We start from the raw sequence: 23,911 nt of genomic DNA, 5'->3' as shown, positions 1-23,911 counted from the left end.
AATCGCTTACAACTGGAGTCTTATCTGGTATTAAGAATACTAAAATTCTATAAAAGATTGACTAATAGTCATAATATTTGGATAGACATTATATTAAAAAAACTTAAGAGTCTAACTGAGACAAAGAAAAATTACGTAAATAATTGGTATAATAAATTTTGTCAAATGCTGGCAAAATATGGAATATCACCTACACTATTTAATAATACGGAAGCAGATTGGAATTTTGGGTACTCCATTCTAATAGAAAACATGTATAACAACTCAATCCATCAAGAAATGGATAAACTACAGAGCTCTAAATTTCATCCCTGGTATATTGATAATCTTAATTTCCCTCCTTCGACTGTTTATTTGCATTTTCCCATTCCATTCGCGATGAAAAGATTTTACATGCAACTCCGATTGAATAGTTTTTATGTAATAGTCAATCAGAATTATCTGAATATCAAGAACAATTTGTGTAACTTATGTAAAGAACAAAATTCGATTTATCATATAATTTGTGTATGTAAGGAATGTACAGAGATCAGATATCAATTTGGTATTACTGCCCTGTCTAACAGTAAATCAACCACGAAATTCTATATCAACTTATTTCAAATAAGTGCAACAGTGTTAATTAGGTTATATAACTTTTTCAATAAATATATTAAAATGTCTGAACATGTAAGTAATAACATAGTAAGCGAATCATAGAGTTAACTGATATAAATTGTAATTTAGAAATAATGCAGAATTGTACAACCTTATTTATTATTGTTCCGCTTTTCTATGATTTCCCCCCTTGTAACGGGAGTTTCCCATAATACGCTAATAAAGATTAATAATAATAATAATAATAATATTATAAAAAATTTATTATAAACTGCAATGTGAATGTGAAGAGCCTCACAAAACATTGAATCATCAAAGGCAATTAGGGACATAGCTTCTAGTTTGTAATATGAAAAATTCACTACGTTAATTATTTGGATTTAATGGATGTTCCTATTTGTACAATAATAAGTTAACTATTTTTTTGATAATAGTCCTATAAAGTTAAAAATTTATATTTTATTTCATAAGATTTAAAATCAGGCATCTTCCTGATATTTCAGCATTGATCCTCATCATAGAAGAAACATACTGCATATTGAAATAATTAAATTTTAATTATATTCAGTGATTTTCTATTTAAAGTAAACTTATCAGATAGACAACTTTCTTGACCACTAGGAATCATTATTTCAAATTTGTTTTTGTTTTTTAAAAGCATATTAATTACTCTCCTTAGCATAAGTCTTTCAACAGTTTGATGCCAAGCAGTTAAAGTGGCAACCTACTGCTCTGGGGTACTCTGGATCAAATTCAGACAGGTTGAGAAACCTCACCCAGCTGCCTCATTATGGACCTGGCCAAACTCATAAAAGGCTTGATAAAAAAAAAGACTCTCTTGGTGCCTACAAAGCAGAAAGAGTTAAAAAAAAAGGCTTTTTTTAGAACAGGATAAAAGCTGGTTATATGAACTATAATGTCTTACATAGTCAATATAATTCAAAAAATTAATTAATTCAAAAAATTTTTTATGTAATATTTTTTTAATAATGTATTTCAAATGTAATTATAAATATATATAAAAAGTTTTAAAATTAAAATATATATATGAGGTGCAATCAAAAAGTTCCAGGACTGGTGATATGGCGTGACAATCGGCCACCTGCTGAACTTGCACAAACTAGGATGCATAACAGACATTGTTATTTAGCTTCCCATCAAATTTTGTGCCATTATCTTATGTAATGTTTGTTTCTTGCTATTTAGATTAGATCCATGTCCTTGCCGATTTATGATTTTTGCAGATTTGCGATTTTGATCACTTTTTAAAATGAATTATTTTAAGGAACAGTGTGTGTGTGAAATTTTCGTTCAAACTTGGCAATACTGCAACAGAAAAGAAAGTGATTACAGGATATGAAACATGAATTTACAGCTATGACCCTGAAACCAAAGAACAATTGACTCAGTAGAAAAATTGTGGATCATCCAGACCAAAGAAAACACACCAAGTGAGATTCAATTTCAAGAACATGTTTATTGTTTTTTTTTTTTTTGATAGGGAGGGGATTGTTCTCCAAGAATTTATTCCACAAGGTTAAACTATGAATAAAAATTTTTATATGGATGCCTTGAGCTGCCTTCATGAAAATGTCAGACAAAAAAGACCATATCTTTGGAAAGCTCAGAATTAGTTGTTTCATCATGACAACACCCCCATTCACACAGCGATCTCTATTCAACAGTTTCTTGCCAAAAATAAAATAGCTGTGGTACCCTACAGTCCTTAATTCATCAGACTTGGCACTGTGTGACTTTTTTCTATTTCCACAGGTGAAAAAAGTGCTGAAAGGACAACGATTTGAAACATTGATGGCATTCAAACAGAATTGCAGCGAGTGCTTAACAGCATCACAAAAAACTGGGAGAAGTGTTGGAATCTATGTATAGCTGCAGAAGGAACTTATTTTGAAGATGATGGTTCTCAATAAATTAATATGTACATCAGACATTTTTTATTGGACCAGTTCCAGAACTTTTTGATTGCACCTCATATTTTTTGTCAGCTAATAGAAATTGGTGTTCATGTTTATACAAAAGTAAACTTCACTGTTCATTTTTCTTAAATAAAATAAAAAAAAGCAATTATTTTAAAATGATCTAATAGATTTTATTAATTACATCCATTTTTAAGTTCATCATATCCCTTCTTCATTTTAATGACAAAAATTCCAGTTAAGACTCAGAACATCTAAAAATTTATGAATATAAATTACTGGATTATATATTACAATTAAAATTCAAAATTTGTAATAATTAAGCTTAATGTAAGATGGCGGCACAACTGCTTATTTTTTAGACCAAATTATTTGATTGATTAAAACTTAATGTAACTTAAAATATAATGATCTGATGATGTAGATTTGTAATTGATTTATAAAAGTATTTTTAGAAAATATGGAGATAAGTGTAAAATATGTCTAAAATAATTCTTGAATTATATAAAAACTTTTAATCAAATAAAAGTGCATACATATAACATTAAAAACCATGATAAAAATATATTGAAAATACTCAAAAGAAGCTGGAGTATCAATATTTAGGAATTAAAATACAAACAGTTTTCAATTGTTAAAATCTTATTTGTTTATATAAATTACTACTAAACTTATTTATAGAACACACTAGTGTTTGCCAACTCTTGGGCATGGTAAATGTATTTACAAAGGTTTCCTGGTTAGAACTTGTACCACTGCATATGTAACAATTGATTTAAGATTCATATACAATATCAGTAATTTAGTATTATTCCATCAAAAATATATCAATAGTTATATAAAACTGCCAATATACTTTATATTGAATTATATGGAATTAAAAATGATATCTTTTGGCAAGGTGATTTTTGATAAAAGATTTATAGAATTAAAGATAAATTTTTAAGAGTTTATATTTCAAAAATATACAAAAGAACATGCCATTTAATCTGACAATTTAGAAAATTTTTCATTTAACTCAATTTGAACTTATTCCAGTTTGTTTTTTTTTTTCCTTTGAGAAACTTTTTAAGTAATTAGCTATTTGAAAAATTGAAAAATATATTAATTTTACATAAGTATAGAACTATTGCAATTAAAAATTATCTATATTTAAAAGCATAAATAATTGTAATAATTAAATTTATTTTTTAAATTTAGTTTATGATGACAGCTTTGGCAGTTACACTTCCAGTTCCTGCAGGATTATTTATTCCTCTGTTTAAAATGGGTACTTTCACAGTTTTTCTTTTATATACTGTAATTCATAAACAGATTTTTATCCTTTAAGAACTAAATAAATTTTATATTACAGGGGCAGCTTTTGGTCGTCTGGTTGGGGAGTGCTTGGCAATTTGGTTACCCGAAAATTTACATTTAGGTGATAGAGTATTGAAGATTATTCCTGGTGGTTATGCTGTTGTTGGTAAGATTTTATCAAAAAGTAATGGAAACTATTTTATATAATAGTTTGCAACTAATATACTAAAATTAAAAACATTAAACCTATAAACCATATGGTATAGGTTTAGTGTTTTTAATTCTAATTTAACCAGTTTTAAGTGGCAGTTTTCTTAATATATTAAGTGATTATGAAGTTATTTATTGTCATATAAACAAGAGAAAGCATTTTATTTTCTTCTATTTTTTTATTCACAAAATCTTTTAGAAATTTTTAAATATTTATTTTTCTTAATAATTTATATGTTACTTTAAATAAATTATATTGAAATTTTTGTAAAATTTTTATATTGCTGTGGAATGAAAGATTATGGCCAGTTTTGTTAAGAACAAAACAATGTTTATGAAATAGAAATTGAATAAAAACAAGTGAAAAAGTACTTAGAACAACTTATTAAAACACAGGGCAAATTTCTAAGAATTTTGAAATTTTGGGAAATTCTGTCTCAGAAAAATTTCACTTGTGATCAACTTTGACTTTTAATAGTCTAACATCGTAAGTTCATGCACTTCCTGATTTATGAATAATCACTATAACAAAAGCACATGACTGTTCTTTCACTAACATCAGTAACATGGCCAATATTGAAAAATTGTGAATTGAGCTATTTTTTGAGTTGGCCAAATGATAAAGGTTTTGTAACTTTTTTGTCATTTGGATGACTTTTTGGGCTACTTAGTTTTTTCTGATGAATAAAATTATCTGGATTTAATGAAACTACCAATAGATAAAAGCTTATTAACAATAAGTAAACATACTATCATACATTACTCTTTTAATTTTGTTAATTGTTTGTATTGTATTAAGTAATTAAAGATATTTAACACAAAAACCTATAACAAATGGCCTCTAGGAATGGATTAATTTGGTGAATTGACATAGCAAAATAACTAGCAGGAATAGAAAATAATTTTAAGATATTTTGTAACTAATACTTGTAAATTATAAAATTTTGTAAAAACGTAAATAAATTAAATAAAATAATTAAATAAAAGCTTCAATGAATTAGAAACTTGATTAATAAATGTATTGTAGCAACCACATCACATTTGTTCTAGTTTTACCATTGAACAGTACATCATGTGGGAGCATTTAGTGCAGAGAATTAAATAAAGTGCTCTCAATGTGCTGTTTGAAAGAGGATAATCTATAAACTTTGATGGCAAGCATCTTAAATGGCCCATAAATTAATTAAAATTTTGTATTATTGTAAATAAGAAATCTGAATCAAACTTGGTCATAAATATGAATTTAATTTTATGAAATCAATGACTATCAGGAAATAAATTTTTTAAATTTGACTTGTGGATCATAAAAATGTGAGTCATTACAAGTCAAAATGACAGAATATTTTAAGTCTAGCATGAGTCCTGAAAACACAAGAATTCCAGAAAACAAAAATAATAATAATAATGAACAGAGATTGCTCTCAAAAAGTTCTGGAATAGAATGGTTTCACAAATATTCCTCTCATTCAAACAGATTTTTCAAAGATCTTTGGCCAATGAGAGAAGGCCACACTGGCCTTCTCTCATTGGCCAAAGGTCCAGATGACCTAAATCTGCTGTGTAGTAATATATTTTTTTAAATGTAAAAGAATAGGGAAATTCTTAAGAATATTATTGTAAATAAAGATATCCAATTCTGATATCTATTTTTTCAGTAAATAATTAGACTAATAATTTCTGAATATGAATTGCTGGTGTAGCTAGATCACAGATTGTACCTATTACTGAGAACAGATCGATGTAAAGTTAGATCTGAAATGCATATAAATAAAACATCTGGAAATTAATTGTCTCTGAGTAATTATTGAATGTGGGTGAAAGTTGGATTTGAATGACATAACAATTTTTGTTTTATTATTCGTCCAAAACCTCTTTTAAGTGGTTAGAAAAGTAATACATTACATCTGGCTAATATTGCTAATTTTAGCTTTTTATGAAACTTATATTCTATTAATTATTTATGAAATCTATGCCAGACTAAATTTATGATTGTACAGATTAAGATTTACTATTAATTTACAGGCAAGCCATTTTCTAATATAATTTCATGGATGGCTGTATGACCCAGCAGTTAAGGTGTCAGCCTCCTGCTCTGGGAACTTGGGAATGAATCTGGTTGGGTTAGAAAGCCCCAGGAATTTTTTGGGATAGTCTATCTTGGATATGTTAAGCTCCATCTCACACCACCCTAGCTATCTTATTGTGGCCTGGCTGAACCCATAATGAACCTAATAAAGTCCACTTAGTGTCCATAGATGGGGGATAAATAGAATTTCCTGTTACAGAATTAATGGTTTTTAATGATATTTTTCTCAAGTTTTCAAAATGTTTTAATTTAATGTTTAAGATATTTTATCAATTTCAAAATATCCTAGAGCTAATAAAATTTGATTATTTAAATAATAATGAGAGAAATATTCTTCCTTAAATGATTCTGTATGGCTCAGTTAATGACTAGATACAAATTTCAATAAACCGATTGAAATTATCCAAAACTAATTAGATATGGATGAATATGAAGGTAAATTTTAATGGAACTGATAATCAGAACAGACTGAATACTGACTTTTTTCCACTATCTTCTTAATTGTTAGTTTGAATAATACTGGAGTAGATATGAAAAACTAAGATCTGCATTCTTTGAGTTTTTTATATCAATTTCAACCTTATTCTTATTTTTTATAATCATTTTATTTTATAGCATGTTTGGTTTTTATACATTTTTATTATAATGAAAATTATAATTTAATTTTATATATTTATCTTTATTATTTATTTATAATATAAATACAAAGAGTTAAAACAATTGAAAATTTTAGGTGCTGCTGCTTTATCTGGAAGTGCTACTCACACTGTTTCCACATCAGTCATTGTTTTTGAATTAACTGGTCAAATGTCACATATATTACCAGTAATTGTAAGTAACCATTATTCTTTTACTTATCTAAACTCAGATAACATTTTGATTAACATATTACTAAATTTATCTGTTATTATAGGTTAAAAAATTTTTAATCTAAGCAATTATTCATATTCTAAGCTAATTTATTAATATTTTTGCTAATTTTACTTAATATTTGTAAAAATAAAAACTTTATTATTAAATTGTTATATGTAATATAGTCATATTTTTTTAATTTAATATATTCAAATAATTAAAATAATAAAAAATATTCTAGATAGCAGTTTTAATAGCAAATGCAGTTGCTCAGTCACTACAACCATCTATTTATGATAGTATAATTCAAATTAAGAAGCTTCCATATTTGCCTCCAATCATATCAACATCATCAGAGTAAGATTAAATCATAAATTTTGATTTTTTATAATTTATATTATTGTTTATTTAAAGAGTGTAATTTTAAAAATATTACAAGTAATAATAATAGTTGATGTAAATGATACAAATGATGCCAAATGACTAATTTGACAAAACAGCAGATTATATTATATTGTAGGTTCTTGATCAGATTACAAAGATAATCAAATTATAAAGAATAAAAATTTAGTTTTCTTGCAATTTGAGAGAGAGAGCTTCCAGTGATAAGTATATATTATACACATACAAAAATTAAATTCAAATAAAACTAACTACTGATTGAGTAGTATAAAATTTTGAATTTTATTTTTAAACAGAATATGAAATTTAAATTTAGAATATAATTTAATGAAATGGAAACATTTACTTATTATTCTATTCTAACAATAGTAAAAAGAATAAAAGAAATTGAGATAAATTTATTTAAATATATTAAGATACTATAATAAATAATTTGCTGTAAGATCCAATAATTTTTATTATTCTAGATGTTTTATATCATTACTTATATCTCAGAAGTTTCAACTTTTTTCTTTGACATTTATGTAAATTCAGTTCTGAATATTAAATACAAACAGGAGGAGGAATTACTTATTGTGACATTGTCATAATGCCAGGCTGAAATTTTTAATCAAACTATATTTTAATTTAAAAATAAGCTTTCCATATCTGGTCTTGATTTTTATCTATCTAACTCTGTTCTTGAGAGGGACAAAAATTGGAATGCACAGGTCTGCAATTTGAAAATTGCAACCCAATTAAGAATAAATAATAATAATAATAATATTTATATATTAATAATTTATTATTAATATTATATACTATATAATGTATTATATAGTATATTATATATTATATATCATATATCAATATTAATAATTTATTATTAATATTGATTAACAAATTTATTTTTTTTTAAATAGATTAATTTCTTAATTGTTTTTACAACTAAAAATAATATATAAATTTAATTTTAAATTTTAGAGCTCACAACATCTATGTGGAAGATATCATGGTAAGAGATGTTGTGTATGTTTGGCAAGGCATAACATATCGAGAAGCAAAAGCTATTTTGAAAGCCAATAAAAGATTGCATTCATTTCCACTTGTGGAATCTTCTGGTAAATTTTATTAAAAAATAATAATTCACAAATCTTTTATTTTTGTTTGAAATTTAAAGTGCAAATAAAAATAAATTTTGAATTTTTTAACATTTGAATAGATTCCATGATCCTTCTTGGTTCCATGCAAAGAATGGAAATTCTTCGTCTTTTAGAAAGACATTTAGGAAGAGAACGCCGCCTGAAGGAAGTTGCAAGACGACAGTCAAAAGATGATGGAATATTGAAAGGAATTCAAGAACAAAGAAGGACATCTAGGTTTGAAATCACTCCTGTTTCCTTTGTTGGAAAGGTAAAGTAATTTTTAAATTTAAAGAATAAAAAATGATTTAACTTAAATGTAATTTAAAAATATGTTGTCATTTTTTCTAGCACTCTCCAAAAGGATCTCCCCCTCCTTCACCTCCTGCAACACCAACAACACCAAAAAAATCCATTTTAAAACATTCTCCAATGCATTCCCCTTATTCTACAATTACATCCATGAGCATAGCTTCACATGGTATAGTTTTTCTATTATATTAACTTTCTTGTATTAAAAATGATTTAGAAAACCATAAGAAAATAAATATTTTATACAAACATGAAAGTTTAATGTAATTATCTTTGAAAACATGTAAAACATATATATATATATGTTTTATATATATATTATATATACAGTCAAACCTGTTTTTATGCGCTCTTTTTATGTGTGATTTTTATTTGTGCGATTTTTTTAATGCGAATTTTTAATTTGTGCGGTATAGTTGGCGACTAGTCTCGTGCGATTCGTCATGTCTTACGTTGACTTATTATAGCATAAATGCACTTATTATAGTAATATTATTGCATGAATATGCGAAAAATGAAATAATTTACTTTTTAAGTCAACAAAACACCACCTGGACAAAAATATGTAAAACAGACGATAGACCAGACGATGCAGTCAAGTGCTGACATCTGTTGTCAATAAATTCTATTTCGTACGGTTTTGAGTTATTTTCTATGTGAGACTTTTTTTATGCAGTCCCTGTTGACCGCATAAAAAAAATATTTTTTAATTGTGTTGCGAAAACTATTATTTACAGCCATTCGTGAAGTTTCGTGAGATTTTTTTTATGCGTTTTTTTTAATGCGGTCCCTATCCCCCGCATAAAAACAGGTTTGACTGTATATATATTTTAAGTATGTTATATGTAACTAGTTACATGGGCAAAATAATACATGGGATTAATATGACAAATATTTGAATGTAATACTCTGTTTAGTTAAAAGTACTATTTTTGCAATTCCTATATTGTGTTTATCATTACATAATGATAAACACAGTATAGATTTGACTACAATAGATTACATCAAAATATTATATTATATTCAGGATTTTTCATGGATCATCTGTCCTGGATACATCAGGCTCTGTCCCTCACTATCCTGATGCCTCCATTGTGGCCTGGCCAAACACATGATTGCTATGGAAGAAAAAGGCCCTCTTAATGCCTACAAGATGGAAAGAATTGAAATGAAAAAAAAAAAGAAATACGGTGTATGTATATATATATATATATATATATATATATATATATATACACCGTAACCAGCAATATACATAAATGAAAAAAAAAGAAATACGGTGTGTATATATATATATATACACACCGTATTTCTTTTTTTTCATTTATGTATATATATATATATATATATATATATATATATATATATATATGTTACCGGCAAAACCCGATTTTACGCCAAACTAGTTTGGCGTAAGCGTGTCAGGCCAAACTAGTTTAGAATTATTATTCAAGTATATTAATGGTTAATTTAAGTTCATCATAAAACACAAATAACTTCATTTTTAATTTTAGTTTGATTTTAAAAGTTATTTTTATTATTTCGTTTGAATTTTTGAAAATATTTTTGAAAGTTAATTACTTTTAAAAGTGCATGGCTTAATAAAAAAATACAAATTGATAAGTACTGATTAGCTTATTTTTATTTTATAGTTTTGTACAAGTGTTGTGTCACTTCTAATCAATACCGTTTTCGGTTAATTTTACCCTAGGTATCGAAGATGGCGGCTCATCTCCGATTCCAACAATCAGAAGACAGGGAACAGTGGGGACGCACGTTCTAACCTATTCTAATAATTATGGTAATTTATTAGAATAGGTTAGGTTAGGTTAGAACGTGCTTCCCTACTGTTCCCTGTCTTCTGATTGCTGAAATCGGAGACGAGCCGCCACCTTTGATATCTAGGGTAATATCAACCCCGTTTTTTATAATTAAGTAGACTATGAATAAATATTGTTCATCTAATTGATTGCCTTTTAATTTTATTTTAACTATTAATATATTTAACCATTAATATACTTGAATGATAATTCTAAACTAGTTTGGCCTGACACGCTTACGCCAAACTAGTTTGGCCTAGGCAAAACTAGTTTGGCATAAAATCGGGTTTTGCCGGTAACATATATATGAAATAAAGATTATTATATAAAAATATTTCTTTTGTCCTTAAGATTCTAATGATTAGACATCATTAGAACCTCATATTGCCAAGATCCTAAAAATTTGAATGTGTTTTGATTCTAATGTATTGGGATTGATCAATTCTGATGTGTTGGTTTGTTGGGGTATAAACACACAGGTGATCTGCCAAGGAGGGATGCTTCCTGGGGGACTTTCTATGGATAACTGGCTCCTGCTTAGGTGTTAGACAAATGAAAAAACCTGAAAAATTCATGGCCAGCCCATTGGTGAGGATGTGAATCCAACATCAGCAACCAGTGTTCAGTGGTTTTATCTACTCAGTCATTAGTGGGTTTTCTGATGTGTAAAGAAAAACGAAAGTACTGTTGTCTAGATGAAATAGTACTTTGAGTACAGACAGTCTAACTTTCAGACATAATGCATTTCTAAAAATTTGTATGAATGTTGAGTGTCTGAGTGACAAGTTGACTTATATATTAAGAAAGAAAAAGCTATTCCTAGAGATTAAAAATTAAAATTATAAAAATCTCTTATTAAAGTAGAAAAGATTTAGCTTTTTTCAATGAATATAATACAATGTATAAAACATCAATTAAAACAATACGTTAAACAGAAAACAGACAATAAAAATTAATTTTTGCAAATGATATTAATACTTGACAGAATGACCAATCTTAACCAAAACTGACAGAAAGTATTGATGCACAATAATTTGAATAAATGTTAGCTAAAAACATATGAGCACATGTAGTACAGTACATACAATGATTTAGATATCAAAATATGTATGAAAGAGTGAGTTGTCTGAAACTTGAGCACCATCTTGTATTTAACAGTTTATTCAAAATATTTACCATTTATAACAAATATTGTAGATGCATTTTTATTATATTTATTATATATATATATAAAATACCAATATGCATAATGCCCTTATCTTGTATATTGATTTAATAATCATTCAAATCATTTAACTAAATTTTAAGTGAAAACATTTATAAACTAAAAATGTATTTATTCCAAATTTTGTTTGAATAATTCGCATCAAACTGAATAATAGTGCAGTATGGCTGGATTTTGAAAATCTGAGCATTGGCAATATAATAGCAAGATTAAAAGAAAAATGAATCAATTGCTATATGAAGATAGCAAAACAAAAACCAGTTTTTATAATTTTTTAATCTGATATATTTATTTCTGATCATACAAAATATTCTATTTATTGCTCATCCTAATTAAAATTTTATATATTTTTAGATATGCTAAATTTCAAATTTAACTGAATATTAAAAATTCTAATTTTATTCTAAAATTTAAATGATCAATGATATATGATAAAGAAAAAAAATAGAGTTTATTATGAAATTAAGTTTTTAAAAATATTTATTTTTAATATTGATAATTTCTTTTTTAAAATAATGTAGTATGTGAAGAATTATCATGATTTGCTCTTTTTTTTTATGTATATCAGTTAATAAAATATTATTTTTATCAATAGATTCCAGATTACGACAAGCTTTTGAAGCTATTTTTAGAAAGGCATTGACATTACAAGATGCATATCCAAGTGACAAAGTAAGTTAAAAATTTTAAAATCTAGATTTAATTTGTTGAAAATTAAATGTCCTTTATTTACTTTAATGTTAATCTTTCACAGTTAAAATTAAAAATTGAATATTTAGTTAGAAGTTACTTGTAAGAAACTTACAACATAATTTGTAAATCATGAAAACTTTTCAGAAAAGGAATTTAATAAATTATAATTCATTTTAATTATACAAATTAATCTTGATTACTTGTACAGGCAGAAGGAAGTGCTCCAACTACACCAACTATGCCAAAAAGGGTTCAGCTGGTAATTAATTTATTGAATTATCATAATTAATATAAAAATGTATGTTTTTTTTTCTTATGGATTATTCCATTATTTTATTTATTTAGCCAAGGGAGAGAGTAATTGATATGTCGCAAGAGGAGGTAAGATTCAAAATTTGATTTATCATTAAAAGTAACTAAAAGTTCAATTATTATTAATTTAATGTAATATTTATTGCTTCATTTATTAATTTTACTATTAAAATAACTTGATCATTTTAGCAATTAGCTTGGGAAGAAGAACAACTTAATACAGCATTAGATCTCAGTAAATGTCATGTAGATCCAGCTCCATTCCAGCTGGTAGAACGTACTTCTCTTATAAAGGTACCATATATTAGAAATATAATTATAATTGTTCTTTTTTAAAATTTTTTATTTTTAATAAAACCAATTTTGTTTTACAGGTTCACTCTATGTTTTCATTGTTAGGATTGAATCATGCATATGTCACTGCAACAGGAAGTTTAGTTGGAGTTGTTGCATTAAAAGAGGTAAGAATTTATTTATTTTATATACTTATCATTCTTCTCTAGTCTATTATATATCAGAAAAAGCTTCTTAAATCTAAGAACTCTATGTAATAATAAATAAAACTGAATAGTATTTACAATTACACAAACAAAAAGTAGTCACAAACTAATCTGAGGAATATTTTTTTGTCTGTTGCTCCAGTGGTGTAGTGTGGGTGTCAGCCGCCTGGGGTGGAGTAAATTTTGCCGCCCCCTTATTTAGGTATTTTTACAAGATATTATTATTTATTGTGAAATTGTGCCGCCTCCACTACGCTACGCCACTGTGTTGCTCTACTCGATATTTGTGCAAAATAGTAGCCATAGATCTGCAACATTCAAATTGTTGTTAAAAAAGCAAGCAAAACTTTCACAACTGATGACATTTGAAAAAATATATAGTTTATGAAGAAGAAATTGTATTTTTGAAAATATAGAATGTACCTAAAGTCTTTGAAAGTTTTCAAAATTTTATTATGTAAAAATTACATACAGTATAATAGAAAAATAAATTTTGTTATATTTGATACATATAATAGTCATATTGGAATTCTCTTTTATAATTTTATTGTTCAACTTGAATGTAACACAGGAAATTACTATATGAATTTATGTGATAGTTCTATCTGTTTTATTTTAATTTCATTTAAATTTGTAGATCATCCAATAATACCAATAACCAATATCTTTAAACAAAAAAATTTATTAGTGTTTGATAATTGATATTTGTTGCATTTGAAACACTATAATCATGTCAATAGTACATAACATCTTTGAAAACTGTCTAGGACTTTATGGACAGTGCCTATATTTTAACTAGTTAATAAAAATAACTACATGTATCAATTTATCAATAAACGGATATTTATAATATATATATTTTTTCACATTTTGCAATAGTAATAAATTATCGAGAAACATAGAAGAAAACAAACTATACATTGAAAATTTTTCAAAAATTACACATCTTTACTGTTTTACTCATATTCAGTTCTTCTTTGCTTTTATTAAATTCATACTAAAAATAGTAGGAATTTAATGGAATAAAGAAAGCATTCTAAATAAAATGTGAGTATATACAACATACTACATATAAAATCATTCACTATTTTGCTAAGGATTAATTGACTTTGATTTAGTTTATCATTTAAGTTTTCTCTCACTTAAAAGCTGAAATTTTAGGTTAATTGTATTAATTAAAATATTAATTATTTGAAGATTGTACTTGATTCCTCAAGGTAAAACATAAATTTCATAATATTTAAAGAATAAAATTATGAATTAAAAATAAACTATATTAAGATTTAAATTATAAAAATTTTCAAGTATATACAGGTATATCAAATATTTTACAGGTACGTCAATCAATTGAAAAAATGCATAGTGGAGGATTTATAAGATCAACTCCCATTCCTTGTGAAGGTAGCGTCCTTTCAGGAAGTGGGCATCATCATTTAGACAGAGCTTCAGAACCACCTTCTGAGGCACCTTCTGAAGCTCCTTCAGAAGCAGATACACAGTCAGAACCAGAAGACATTCCAGAACCACATCGTCTTTCAAGTATTCTCAGGAATCATAAGAGAAACAGTCATAATTCAACATCACCTGTTTGATGTGTTTTATAAATTTCCAACTTTTGTGCTCAACAAACTTTTAAGTATCACTCCCACTTTAACTTTGTATCAAACTTTTCTACTTAGTGTTTGCTTGTATATAGTTGTTCTTCCAGAATTTGTCTTCATGCATGAATTAATTATTTCAAGTAAAAGGGTCCCTTTTATATATTCCAGGGGTTGTTTTTAGTACCAAAGGTGAAAGTTTATCGTGCTGAAGATACAAAGAAAATTAATGCATTAGATATATAAACTCTTATGAAATTGATTAATCGGTGCAGCATAAATCATTGTGATATTTTAAAATTTTGTCAGTGAAATGATAAAATATTTCATATTTAAAAGATAAATTTAATTCTAAAAGTGCCTTATATTTTATTAAAAATTTGTTACAGTTTGTTACAGTAAAAATTGATTGTTATTTTAGTAGTTATTTCACATTTTATGTATAGAATTTTTGAAATTATTTCAACTGTGGTAATAATTGGTCTCAATTATTCATATTTCTAATATGGCAAAAATATTTTGTAGTTTTAATTTAAAATATAGTAAAAGTAAACAAGAAGGAATATTTAGTCAAAAATACTTCAAATATAATAAATATTCAAGTTTGGATTGATATATAAACTGATTTAACAGTGTCTTTTTTTGAGAAGTTGTTTGGATAATTCATAGTGAAGTGTGTTTCAAAATTTTGGGAATTATTCTTAAAAATTAGTGTAATTAAGAGATGTGCCATATCTTTCAAGGAATTTGAGCTGTATATGAGTAAGTTGATAAAATTTTTGACTTTAATAAATGATATTTATTAAAAAGTATTGTTATTTTGTTCATCAAAACTTTATAAAAATTCATAGTCAGTCAGATTTATTAAACCAATTTTTTTAAATATAAAAGCATGATTTAAATAATAAATACAATATCCATGGTAAATATTTCTATTAATTTTCTGATGTATTCAGAAATTACATTAAAAATAAGATAATGAAACAAGTTTAAATTCATGTATTATTTAACACAAAACAAATTTCAATATTAAACAACTACCATAAACAAACAAATCACAACTTTTTGTTGGTAATGTTTTCAATCCTTCAATGGATTATCTGCAATTTGCAGTGTTTAAAATTTGTCTTTCGGAATAGATTTAGAATTTCTGGATGCTATTATTCAATAGATGGAAAATTTTAGAAACCAAAATCAACATGAGAAATAAGACTTCTGGAATTAGTTTAATTATATTAAGATAATCTTCCTTAAAAAGAAAAGTATAACTGAATATGATGCACTAAATAAATAGATTGAAAACATTTATTCAAAATATAATCATTTCATTATTAATTCTAGTTCTGTTTATAATTTTCCATAAATGGCAAATTAATGTTTGATTTTTTTTGTAACAAGCTTTGTTCATCATCATCCTGTTTTACTTTCCCTTGTTATGTATATATAACAGCTGGGAAAGTATTGGAATTGTGTCAAATTTGACCTTCAGTTTTTTGCAAATCTCCATGTTTTGAGACTTCCAGAACCAAAAAAGTAAAAAAATGGCAAAATCATTGTTTGGATGTGTGTGTGTGTGCATGTCTATTTTGCTTAATATCTCAGGATGGGGTAAAGATTAAGTAACGAAATTTGGCATGATGGCTTATATTTGAGGGGCACTGATACTATTAAATTTTGGTGCTTAAAGGTTGAGAGGGTGAGGAGATAATGGGGTGTCATGTGTCATCTCAAGAGGGGTAGGACTTAATGAAGATTTTATTCATTATTAACACTTATGCATTTTTATAAAACAGATTTCCATCCTCAAAATTAAACTTTTTGCCATTTTATAGTAATTAAAAATATAAAATTTTTTATAACAAAATCTCATAACAAATGGTGCCACACACAATTTTATTTATTTTCCTTAATGATATAAAAGTTTTTTTTTAATAAAACCTCATAACAGCTGGGAAAGTTATGCAACATTTATTGCTGGATTTTTTAAACAAAATCTCATACCCAATAATAACTATTTACTCAATTAACAGACCATCTTCAAGAGTGAAAAGATGTAAGAGGAATGATTGCTCTTACATCTATTGATCTCTGAAGACTAAAAACTAGGTTGAAAGCATTAACATTTCTCCAACCTTGTTAAGTGTAATCAATACACTGTTAAAAGCATATTGATTACATTTAACATTGGGTAAGGTTGGAAAATTATATATTATTATATATTCATGTTTTTAACATTTTAAGAATCATTTTTTAAAGAAAACAAGCAATTACTTGTAAAAGTGAAGATGTTAGTTTGGTTATTTGAAATAAAATAATTAATTTTTTACACTCATTTTTGTATATCCTCTGCTGTTACAAAAAGTTTTTGTATAACAGGAAGGTACATGCCTGTGCACAGGATTTTTAAAAGAATGGGATTTAAGAAAAAATTATGTTTCTTTTTAATGTAAATTTATTAATATTTACAATACAATAGATTACAGAAGAACTGAACAGGTACAGTACTAAATAAATATAAGTTGTAAATTTTGTTAACATAAAAACATTTTTCTGTTTGAATTGCCAAAGGGAAGGGGTTAATAAAGAAATATTCTGTATTTCATCTGTTCAAAAAAATGGCACAAAGGTCTCACTCTACCCTGGGCCCCATACAAGCTCTCAATGGCCCTGTTAGTGGAACTTCATTTAGTGAAGTTTATTTGATAGAATGGACAGCATTTTAATGGTAGGATGATTTTAATTGCTTTATTGTACAGCAACAAAGCACACCAGCAGGATGAACTATATTACATCTTGTAGTTCAACAGCAAGCATTTTAAGCAACAGAGATATGCAACTTTGTAATCTGGATGCTAAGAATTGTGAAATTAAACATAATGGCTCCTATAGGCAAGGAGACTGTGTGTTCATCTCAGTGAAGTATTTTGACATCTAAAAAAGTAACAAGTGGAGCAAAGCCCATTTTGGTAATAAATGGAATTCAGTAATAAAAGTTCATTCTTTCATTCTTGGACTACTCATTATACAGTATGTACTGTATGTATACTAGTACTCAAATGGGAGCCAAATACAATCTTGTCAACTCATGAAGACTAGAAGGTTTTTTTACAAGCATCCCTATGATAAATTATTATATTTTTATATATTTATAATATGCCAAGATTCACAGTTTTCCAGTGTCCTTGACTCACCCTCTTTCTCTCTCCAGCTATCCTACTGTCCATCCTACCAGTAGGAAGGCCATCTGGAATATTGGTGTATTTCTGGAGAATCATTCTATTTGTGTAGCTCTAACACAAGCAGGCTAACTACACAAATAGGATGATCCTATCAGCAAGATAGCCTACTCTCCATTCTATCATTGTATGTGCCAAAGGATTGGTTCATTATAATTCTGCCACTGCCAACTTAATATATATAACAGAATTTACAACTAGTTTCAAAAGTAAATGATGATAAAAAATGACATATATAAACAACTCCTAACCCAATTTTAATTGATTAAGCAAAACAATCTTGAATTTTCGGGTTTCTTTTGGGTTACATTAATAATTAATTCAACTAGAGGTAGGTGGTTAAGCACTAATAATAATAAAATTTATTATTATTATTAATTTTAACAATTATAATTATTAAAATTAATACAAGATAGCAACTTAAACATCTACTTCTAGTTGAATTAATTATTAATGTAATCCAAAAGAAGCCCTGAAAAGATCATTTGGCTTTAAAATGATATAAATGCTAAAAAGCAGATCAATGCCATTTTAAATGAACTGTTAATGTACATTATTAATTTATTTTAATAAAAAGTTACATATACTTTAGGAAAATGCAAAGAAAATTCATAATTGTACATAAGCACATATTTAGTGATTACAACATTTTTTATTATAAAGTTTTTAAAGTTTTTAATCACTAAATACATACTGGCAACAATATTATCAATTCAGATTGAGAAGAATTGGCAAAACTCTAGTGGCACTCTGTTCATACCACTCACTTCCTACTACCTACCTATTACCTTTTGGTACTATAATTCAAACTTTATTGTGCAAATTTTTAAAAGATCTGCTTCTGACATAATTTTGAGTAACAATCCCAATGAAGAATGCAGACTTTATACAAAATAGCATTAGAAAATACAATTTGGTACTGTTGAGACCATGAAGAGGGAGAAATCCAAATATATTAAATAATTTTGCTCTTTTAATAAAAGCAATGAGGCCTGCAAATTTGGCCCTAAATATATACTACACGTATGAAAAGATCACTCCTGACATAGAACAGGCAATAAAAGGGCTAAGTGAACTTAAGAAAAAGCATTTTATAATTTAGATTTCATTAAATTTAGATATTCATTTCATTCTTTTTATAGTTGTATTTTTTTTTTTTACAGATTTTTATGACCATCAAATCAATTCTAATTATTTTTCAGATGAATAAAAATACTTCTCTTTTCAAATAAATCATCATTTTCCTATTAAATATATTCCTTGATTAGTGCAGATTCAATTAGTGTGGTAATTTTCTGGAACAAATTAAGCAGAGTATTCCTGTACTTTGATAAAAAGAGCAGGATTATAAATGATTCTAAAAATGAAATGATACAGAATAGAACACTCCAATCATTTTCACAGATGTGTTTGAAGAAAAAAAATTAAGGAGTCTTAGAAAATTGTCTGATATCAACATGAGCAGTAGCATGAAAATTATTTATATATTAGTAATATTAAATTACAAATATTATTTGCACTTTTTTCTGTAATCCTAACCTTTGGGGTTATTTTCCTAAATCTTAACAGTAATCTCAACACTTTCCAATTCAATACAGTGCAACGGTGGATACAAAGAGAAGGATACATGGGCTCTCCCCACTGAAACAAAAATAAAATTATTTATTCAAACTTCAAAATATTGTTTTTAAAAACATTTGTAATGATAAATATAGTACCAGACCATCTGCAGTACAATTGTCATGCACATGTTAATGAAAGGTATTTATTGATTATTCAAGTATTTTTAATTTTTGAGTTAGCTCCATCTTTGGGTATTTCTGGATCCACCACTGATATTGTGTAATCTTGAATTACAAAACAAATCTCATCTTTGAAAACCTCTTGTAAATCAAAATCTTATAAATAGGGATGAGTTTTATTGATTATTTCTTATGGTCAAAATTTGTACCTCATTCTGGCATAATTCAAGTCACCCTACCATATTCCCCAAATAACATTAAAGTGTTATAAAACACCTATTTACCTATCAGCCAATGATTCTAAATAAAACAATATAAAATGAAAATGTTGATTAAATTATTCATTAATATAAAAGGAGTTAATGCAAGATAAGATAAATGAACTTAAGAGAAGCAAATATCAGATATATGTTATTAGAAAACAGATAGCTAAGATAAAAACAAACAGAAAACAAGTAAAATAAAATTTTTAAATTAACAAGCAATTATTTATTGTGACATTGTCACAATGCAAGGCTGCAATTTTTAGTCATATCTTTAATTTATTTAATTTAAAATATATGCTCTCTACCTGAAATTAGTAGTGGCTTGCCCCTGTACATCATACTTTTCAATCAATAATTGTGCCAGTCACCTATCTAACACCTTTCAGGGGAAATTTTTAAATTGAAATAACATGACTTTCAGTTTGCATTGGAAGTTTGTATATAGTTAATCAAAGCTTCCTTTCCCTAAGGTTTCCATATCTGGTCTCATCTTTCATCTATCTGACTCTGTTTTTGAGATTAAAGAAAGATAAATGGACAACAGTGAGAATTTATGTCTACAATTTTTTCAAATTGCAGACCAATAAAATTGTAATCACTATAATAGATTCCTAATAGAAACAGAGAAACCTCCAATTGTGCAAGGTAAGCATTTTGAACATCAAAGAAACTGTATTTCCAAAACTTCTGGAAAATGGTATTTCTCATCATAAGAACATTACTCACCAAACCTCTCAACACATTTTAAGATGTACTGTACTTACAATCTGCACCCATAGCTCTGTCTACCATTTCCTGGCCTATTCTCCTTTGCTTCTTGTAAGATAAACCAGAATCATTTCTCTTCATTGCATCTTGCTGTCTTCCATTGCACCTTATTTTCCTCCATAACAGAATCAATTTCTTGCAAATATGTCTCAGCAACTTTGAAAAAATTAGAGCAAGAGAAGGTTGGTTTGGCACAAAGAATGCAGTTACATTACTGGTATGTAAAACTTGGTAACCAAAACTTCTATTATAACATACCTTGGTATGCCTATGGCCTCATTACTGTCATTTCCTTTATTATCTTCTGATGGCTCAAACTCACTGCAACCTCCTAAGAGATCTTCCAGGCTACTATCTTCATAATGTATGTATTTTCCTGGCAAAAATAATCTCTTTAATGCACAATTGGTAACTATTGTTTTGGCACTTACCTTCTTCTACTCCAAACAAGTATGACATACCAAACTTTCCATGCAATCTGTTAATATTAATAGAATTTCAATTATTTCAACTTCTCATGACAATTTGCACCTACAACAGTGGCTCCTAGTTTGTATAACTCGAAATTCATGGAAGTGGAGCTTACAATCTTTTACTTCTGAGCTCTTCAATTATCTGATTAAATTGAAAGAAATCAACATGATAATGGTGTAGATCCTCCCAACAAATGCTCAGATGTGATAGCTTTGCAAGTACTTCATCAGTGTTTCAAAAACATTATGAACTTTTTATTGATAAAATATTGCCAAAAATAGCTGACAAATAAAACAAATGAACTATTTGAATAATTTTATTATAATTAATAAATGTTTAACTCTTAATAAACGATTCTTAATAATTAATAAATGGTTATCTCTTAAATTTATTTTTAATATTTTTTGTTTTAACTTGGTTTTAAATTATCTGATTCAATGAAACTAGAATTTTCACTGATTATGGTCTAATTTCTTTCATAACTTAATTTTATCACTTTGTTATTATCAAAATAAGTTAGTCTCAAAATGATTACAATAAGTGCCATCTACTGTATTAATAGATAGTTTTCTTGAACAATGGTGCATTTTATTTATAATCAGTTAATTTGTAAAAATAGTCTTGTCCATAAAGAATCAAACTTTACTCATATAAAAAACTTTTAAACAACCTATAATTTCAGTAAAATCTATTGTTGAAATTCAAGAAAAATTTATTTGTATAGATAAAACAAAATACATAATTCGTGTTAAATAATATTGAAAAAGATTAATCATTATAGTTTGTAAACTACATCTTTATCATCACCACCCAGACTTTTTTCTTTCTGACAGAGGTGTTTTAACATGCTAACCCTCCAAACTATTCTACTTTGCACAGTTTAACTGTAACTCCTTTAAATCTTTCTTAACTATTAATTCCCAACTTAGTTGTTAAGTCCCTAATTAGTCTAATCAGTTCCTCTCCTAACCACTTGTCACATATTTTTATAAAAATCACCAATTTCCAAACTTTGTATTTTATGTAATACAGATGCATTGAGCCAAACATATTTTTTAGTCCCTTGGGAGATCAAAAACATTCCATTTTCATTTAATTCCAATATATATTATTTGCTGAAAGACTTGCATGTTAAAAAATTTTTAACAAAAAAGAACACAAAAGCATTCTAATTAAAACAGAATATGTGTAAAATTTAAACACAACAGAAATAAAAATAAACAAAAATAAATAATACAATGAAACCTGTGTAAACCAGACTCCTATGATATCGAATATTTTCTTCCAGTTTGGCAGATTTCCATTTTGAACAAGTTCTTCCTTAACAGAAAATCAGTTCCTAAGAATTTTTCCCATTTAAGCAATTTCTGTTTTGGATAGGTTTTATTGTATAATGATTAAACATAAAATAAAAGTACCTATAAATAAATATCATAGAACAAAGCAAAAGTTAGCATTCATACATGTCGTCAATAATGAATCAGCATCTCTGTAGTTGATACAAAATTGTTCATTTGTTTTGCAAATTTCCAACATCTCACACAGTGGAGAAACATCTATATAATACTGCATTAGCAGCCTATGCCACCCAGCAAGGTGTACCTGTTAAATGGCTAGGATCATTAAGCCTCCAAGAACCCTAACTCACTCAAGTACTTAGAGATGATACAAATTTATAAAGCAAAAAATAAGTGATTTTGTATCAACCACAAGGACGTCAACTCTTTATTTGACAGCGTAAAGTTATTGTACAAACTCTAACTTTTTCTTTGTCCTACAATGTTTGCATGTGCCTTTTTAATTTTATTTTGTTTAATCATTGTTCATTTTTATGTTTAGTATTGTGTTTTTATTTTCATTTAATTAAAATTTTACACTTAAATTTTATTTGGAATCTTTGTGTGCTGTTTTTCATTTAAAATTTGTTTCAAAAAATTTTAAATTAAAGTTATATAGGTCCCTGGTAAAGACATAAAAGCTGAAAAAATTTTTATTCTACTAAAATTTATTGCTAGGTTCAAGGTATGAGCTTCTTTCATTCTAATTTCAAATTATTTCAGCTGGTTATAATTGATATGGATGTAAAATGACATAAAGTTAGCCAAAGATTTGAAATATTTCTAAAGTCTAACATTTAATAGGTGAAAAGATGTAAAATATTCTGCTGACAAGTCATTCATATCATCTGAAATCTATTCCTATCATTTTGCATTATTTCAATGTGTAAGTAATGTCAATACTTTTACTAGGGATCTTTCATGTTGAATATGTTGTATTATTAATAGTTCATTATTCAATAGTTCAATTATTGATAACTGAATATTAGACTATTTATATAAATTGTGAAATTAAAGTTATTATTCAGATTTATAAGTGATCATACCACATTAAACAAAAATCTTAACTAATAAATTTCATTAAAGTAATATATACAATAACTAATGAATCTCCATTTTTATAA

General features: G+C 26.7%; 1 protein-coding gene across 3 annotated transcripts in view; it reads left to right on the top strand.

Moving 5' to 3' along the window:
* LOC136990309 (chloride channel protein 2-like) overlaps positions 1 to 15,776 on the top strand; it is a 53,263-nt gene extending 37,487 nt beyond the window's left edge. For 2 of the 3 annotated variants that reach the window (XM_067288698.1, XM_067288700.1), the window contains 13 exons: positions 3,735 to 3,804; positions 3,889 to 3,999; positions 6,863 to 6,964; positions 7,227 to 7,338; positions 8,347 to 8,483; positions 8,585 to 8,775; positions 8,856 to 8,985; positions 12,457 to 12,533; positions 12,763 to 12,813; positions 12,900 to 12,935; positions 13,056 to 13,160; positions 13,241 to 13,327; positions 14,701 to 15,776. In XM_067288698.1, coding sequence (XP_067144799.1) covers positions 3,735 to 3,804; positions 3,889 to 3,999; positions 6,863 to 6,964; positions 7,227 to 7,338; positions 8,347 to 8,483; positions 8,585 to 8,775; positions 8,856 to 8,985; positions 12,457 to 12,533; positions 12,763 to 12,813; positions 12,900 to 12,935; positions 13,056 to 13,160; positions 13,241 to 13,327; positions 14,701 to 14,958 — 1,467 coding nt within the window. In that variant the 3' untranslated portion in view covers positions 14,959 to 15,776. Of the gene's footprint in view, positions 1 to 3,734; positions 3,805 to 3,888; positions 4,000 to 6,862; positions 6,965 to 7,222; positions 7,339 to 8,346; positions 8,484 to 8,584; positions 8,776 to 8,855; positions 8,986 to 12,456; positions 12,534 to 12,762; positions 12,814 to 12,899; positions 12,936 to 13,055; positions 13,161 to 13,240; positions 13,328 to 14,700 lie in introns of all 3 variants that reach the window. The other variant, XM_067288699.1, reaches the window with a different exon arrangement.
* The last annotated feature ends 8,135 nt before the right edge of the window (positions 15,777 to 23,911 follow it).

This window comes from Centruroides vittatus, unplaced genomic scaffold (genome assembly GCF_030686945.1).
Source record: "Centruroides vittatus isolate TY-2023 unplaced genomic scaffold, ASM3068694v2 scaffold_899, whole genome shotgun sequence".
NCBI classification, from domain to species: Eukaryota; Metazoa; Arthropoda; class Arachnida; order Scorpiones; family Buthidae; genus Centruroides; species Centruroides vittatus.
Note: the sequence above shows the minus strand (reverse complement) of the source record. Positions and strands in the feature narration are given on the sequence as shown.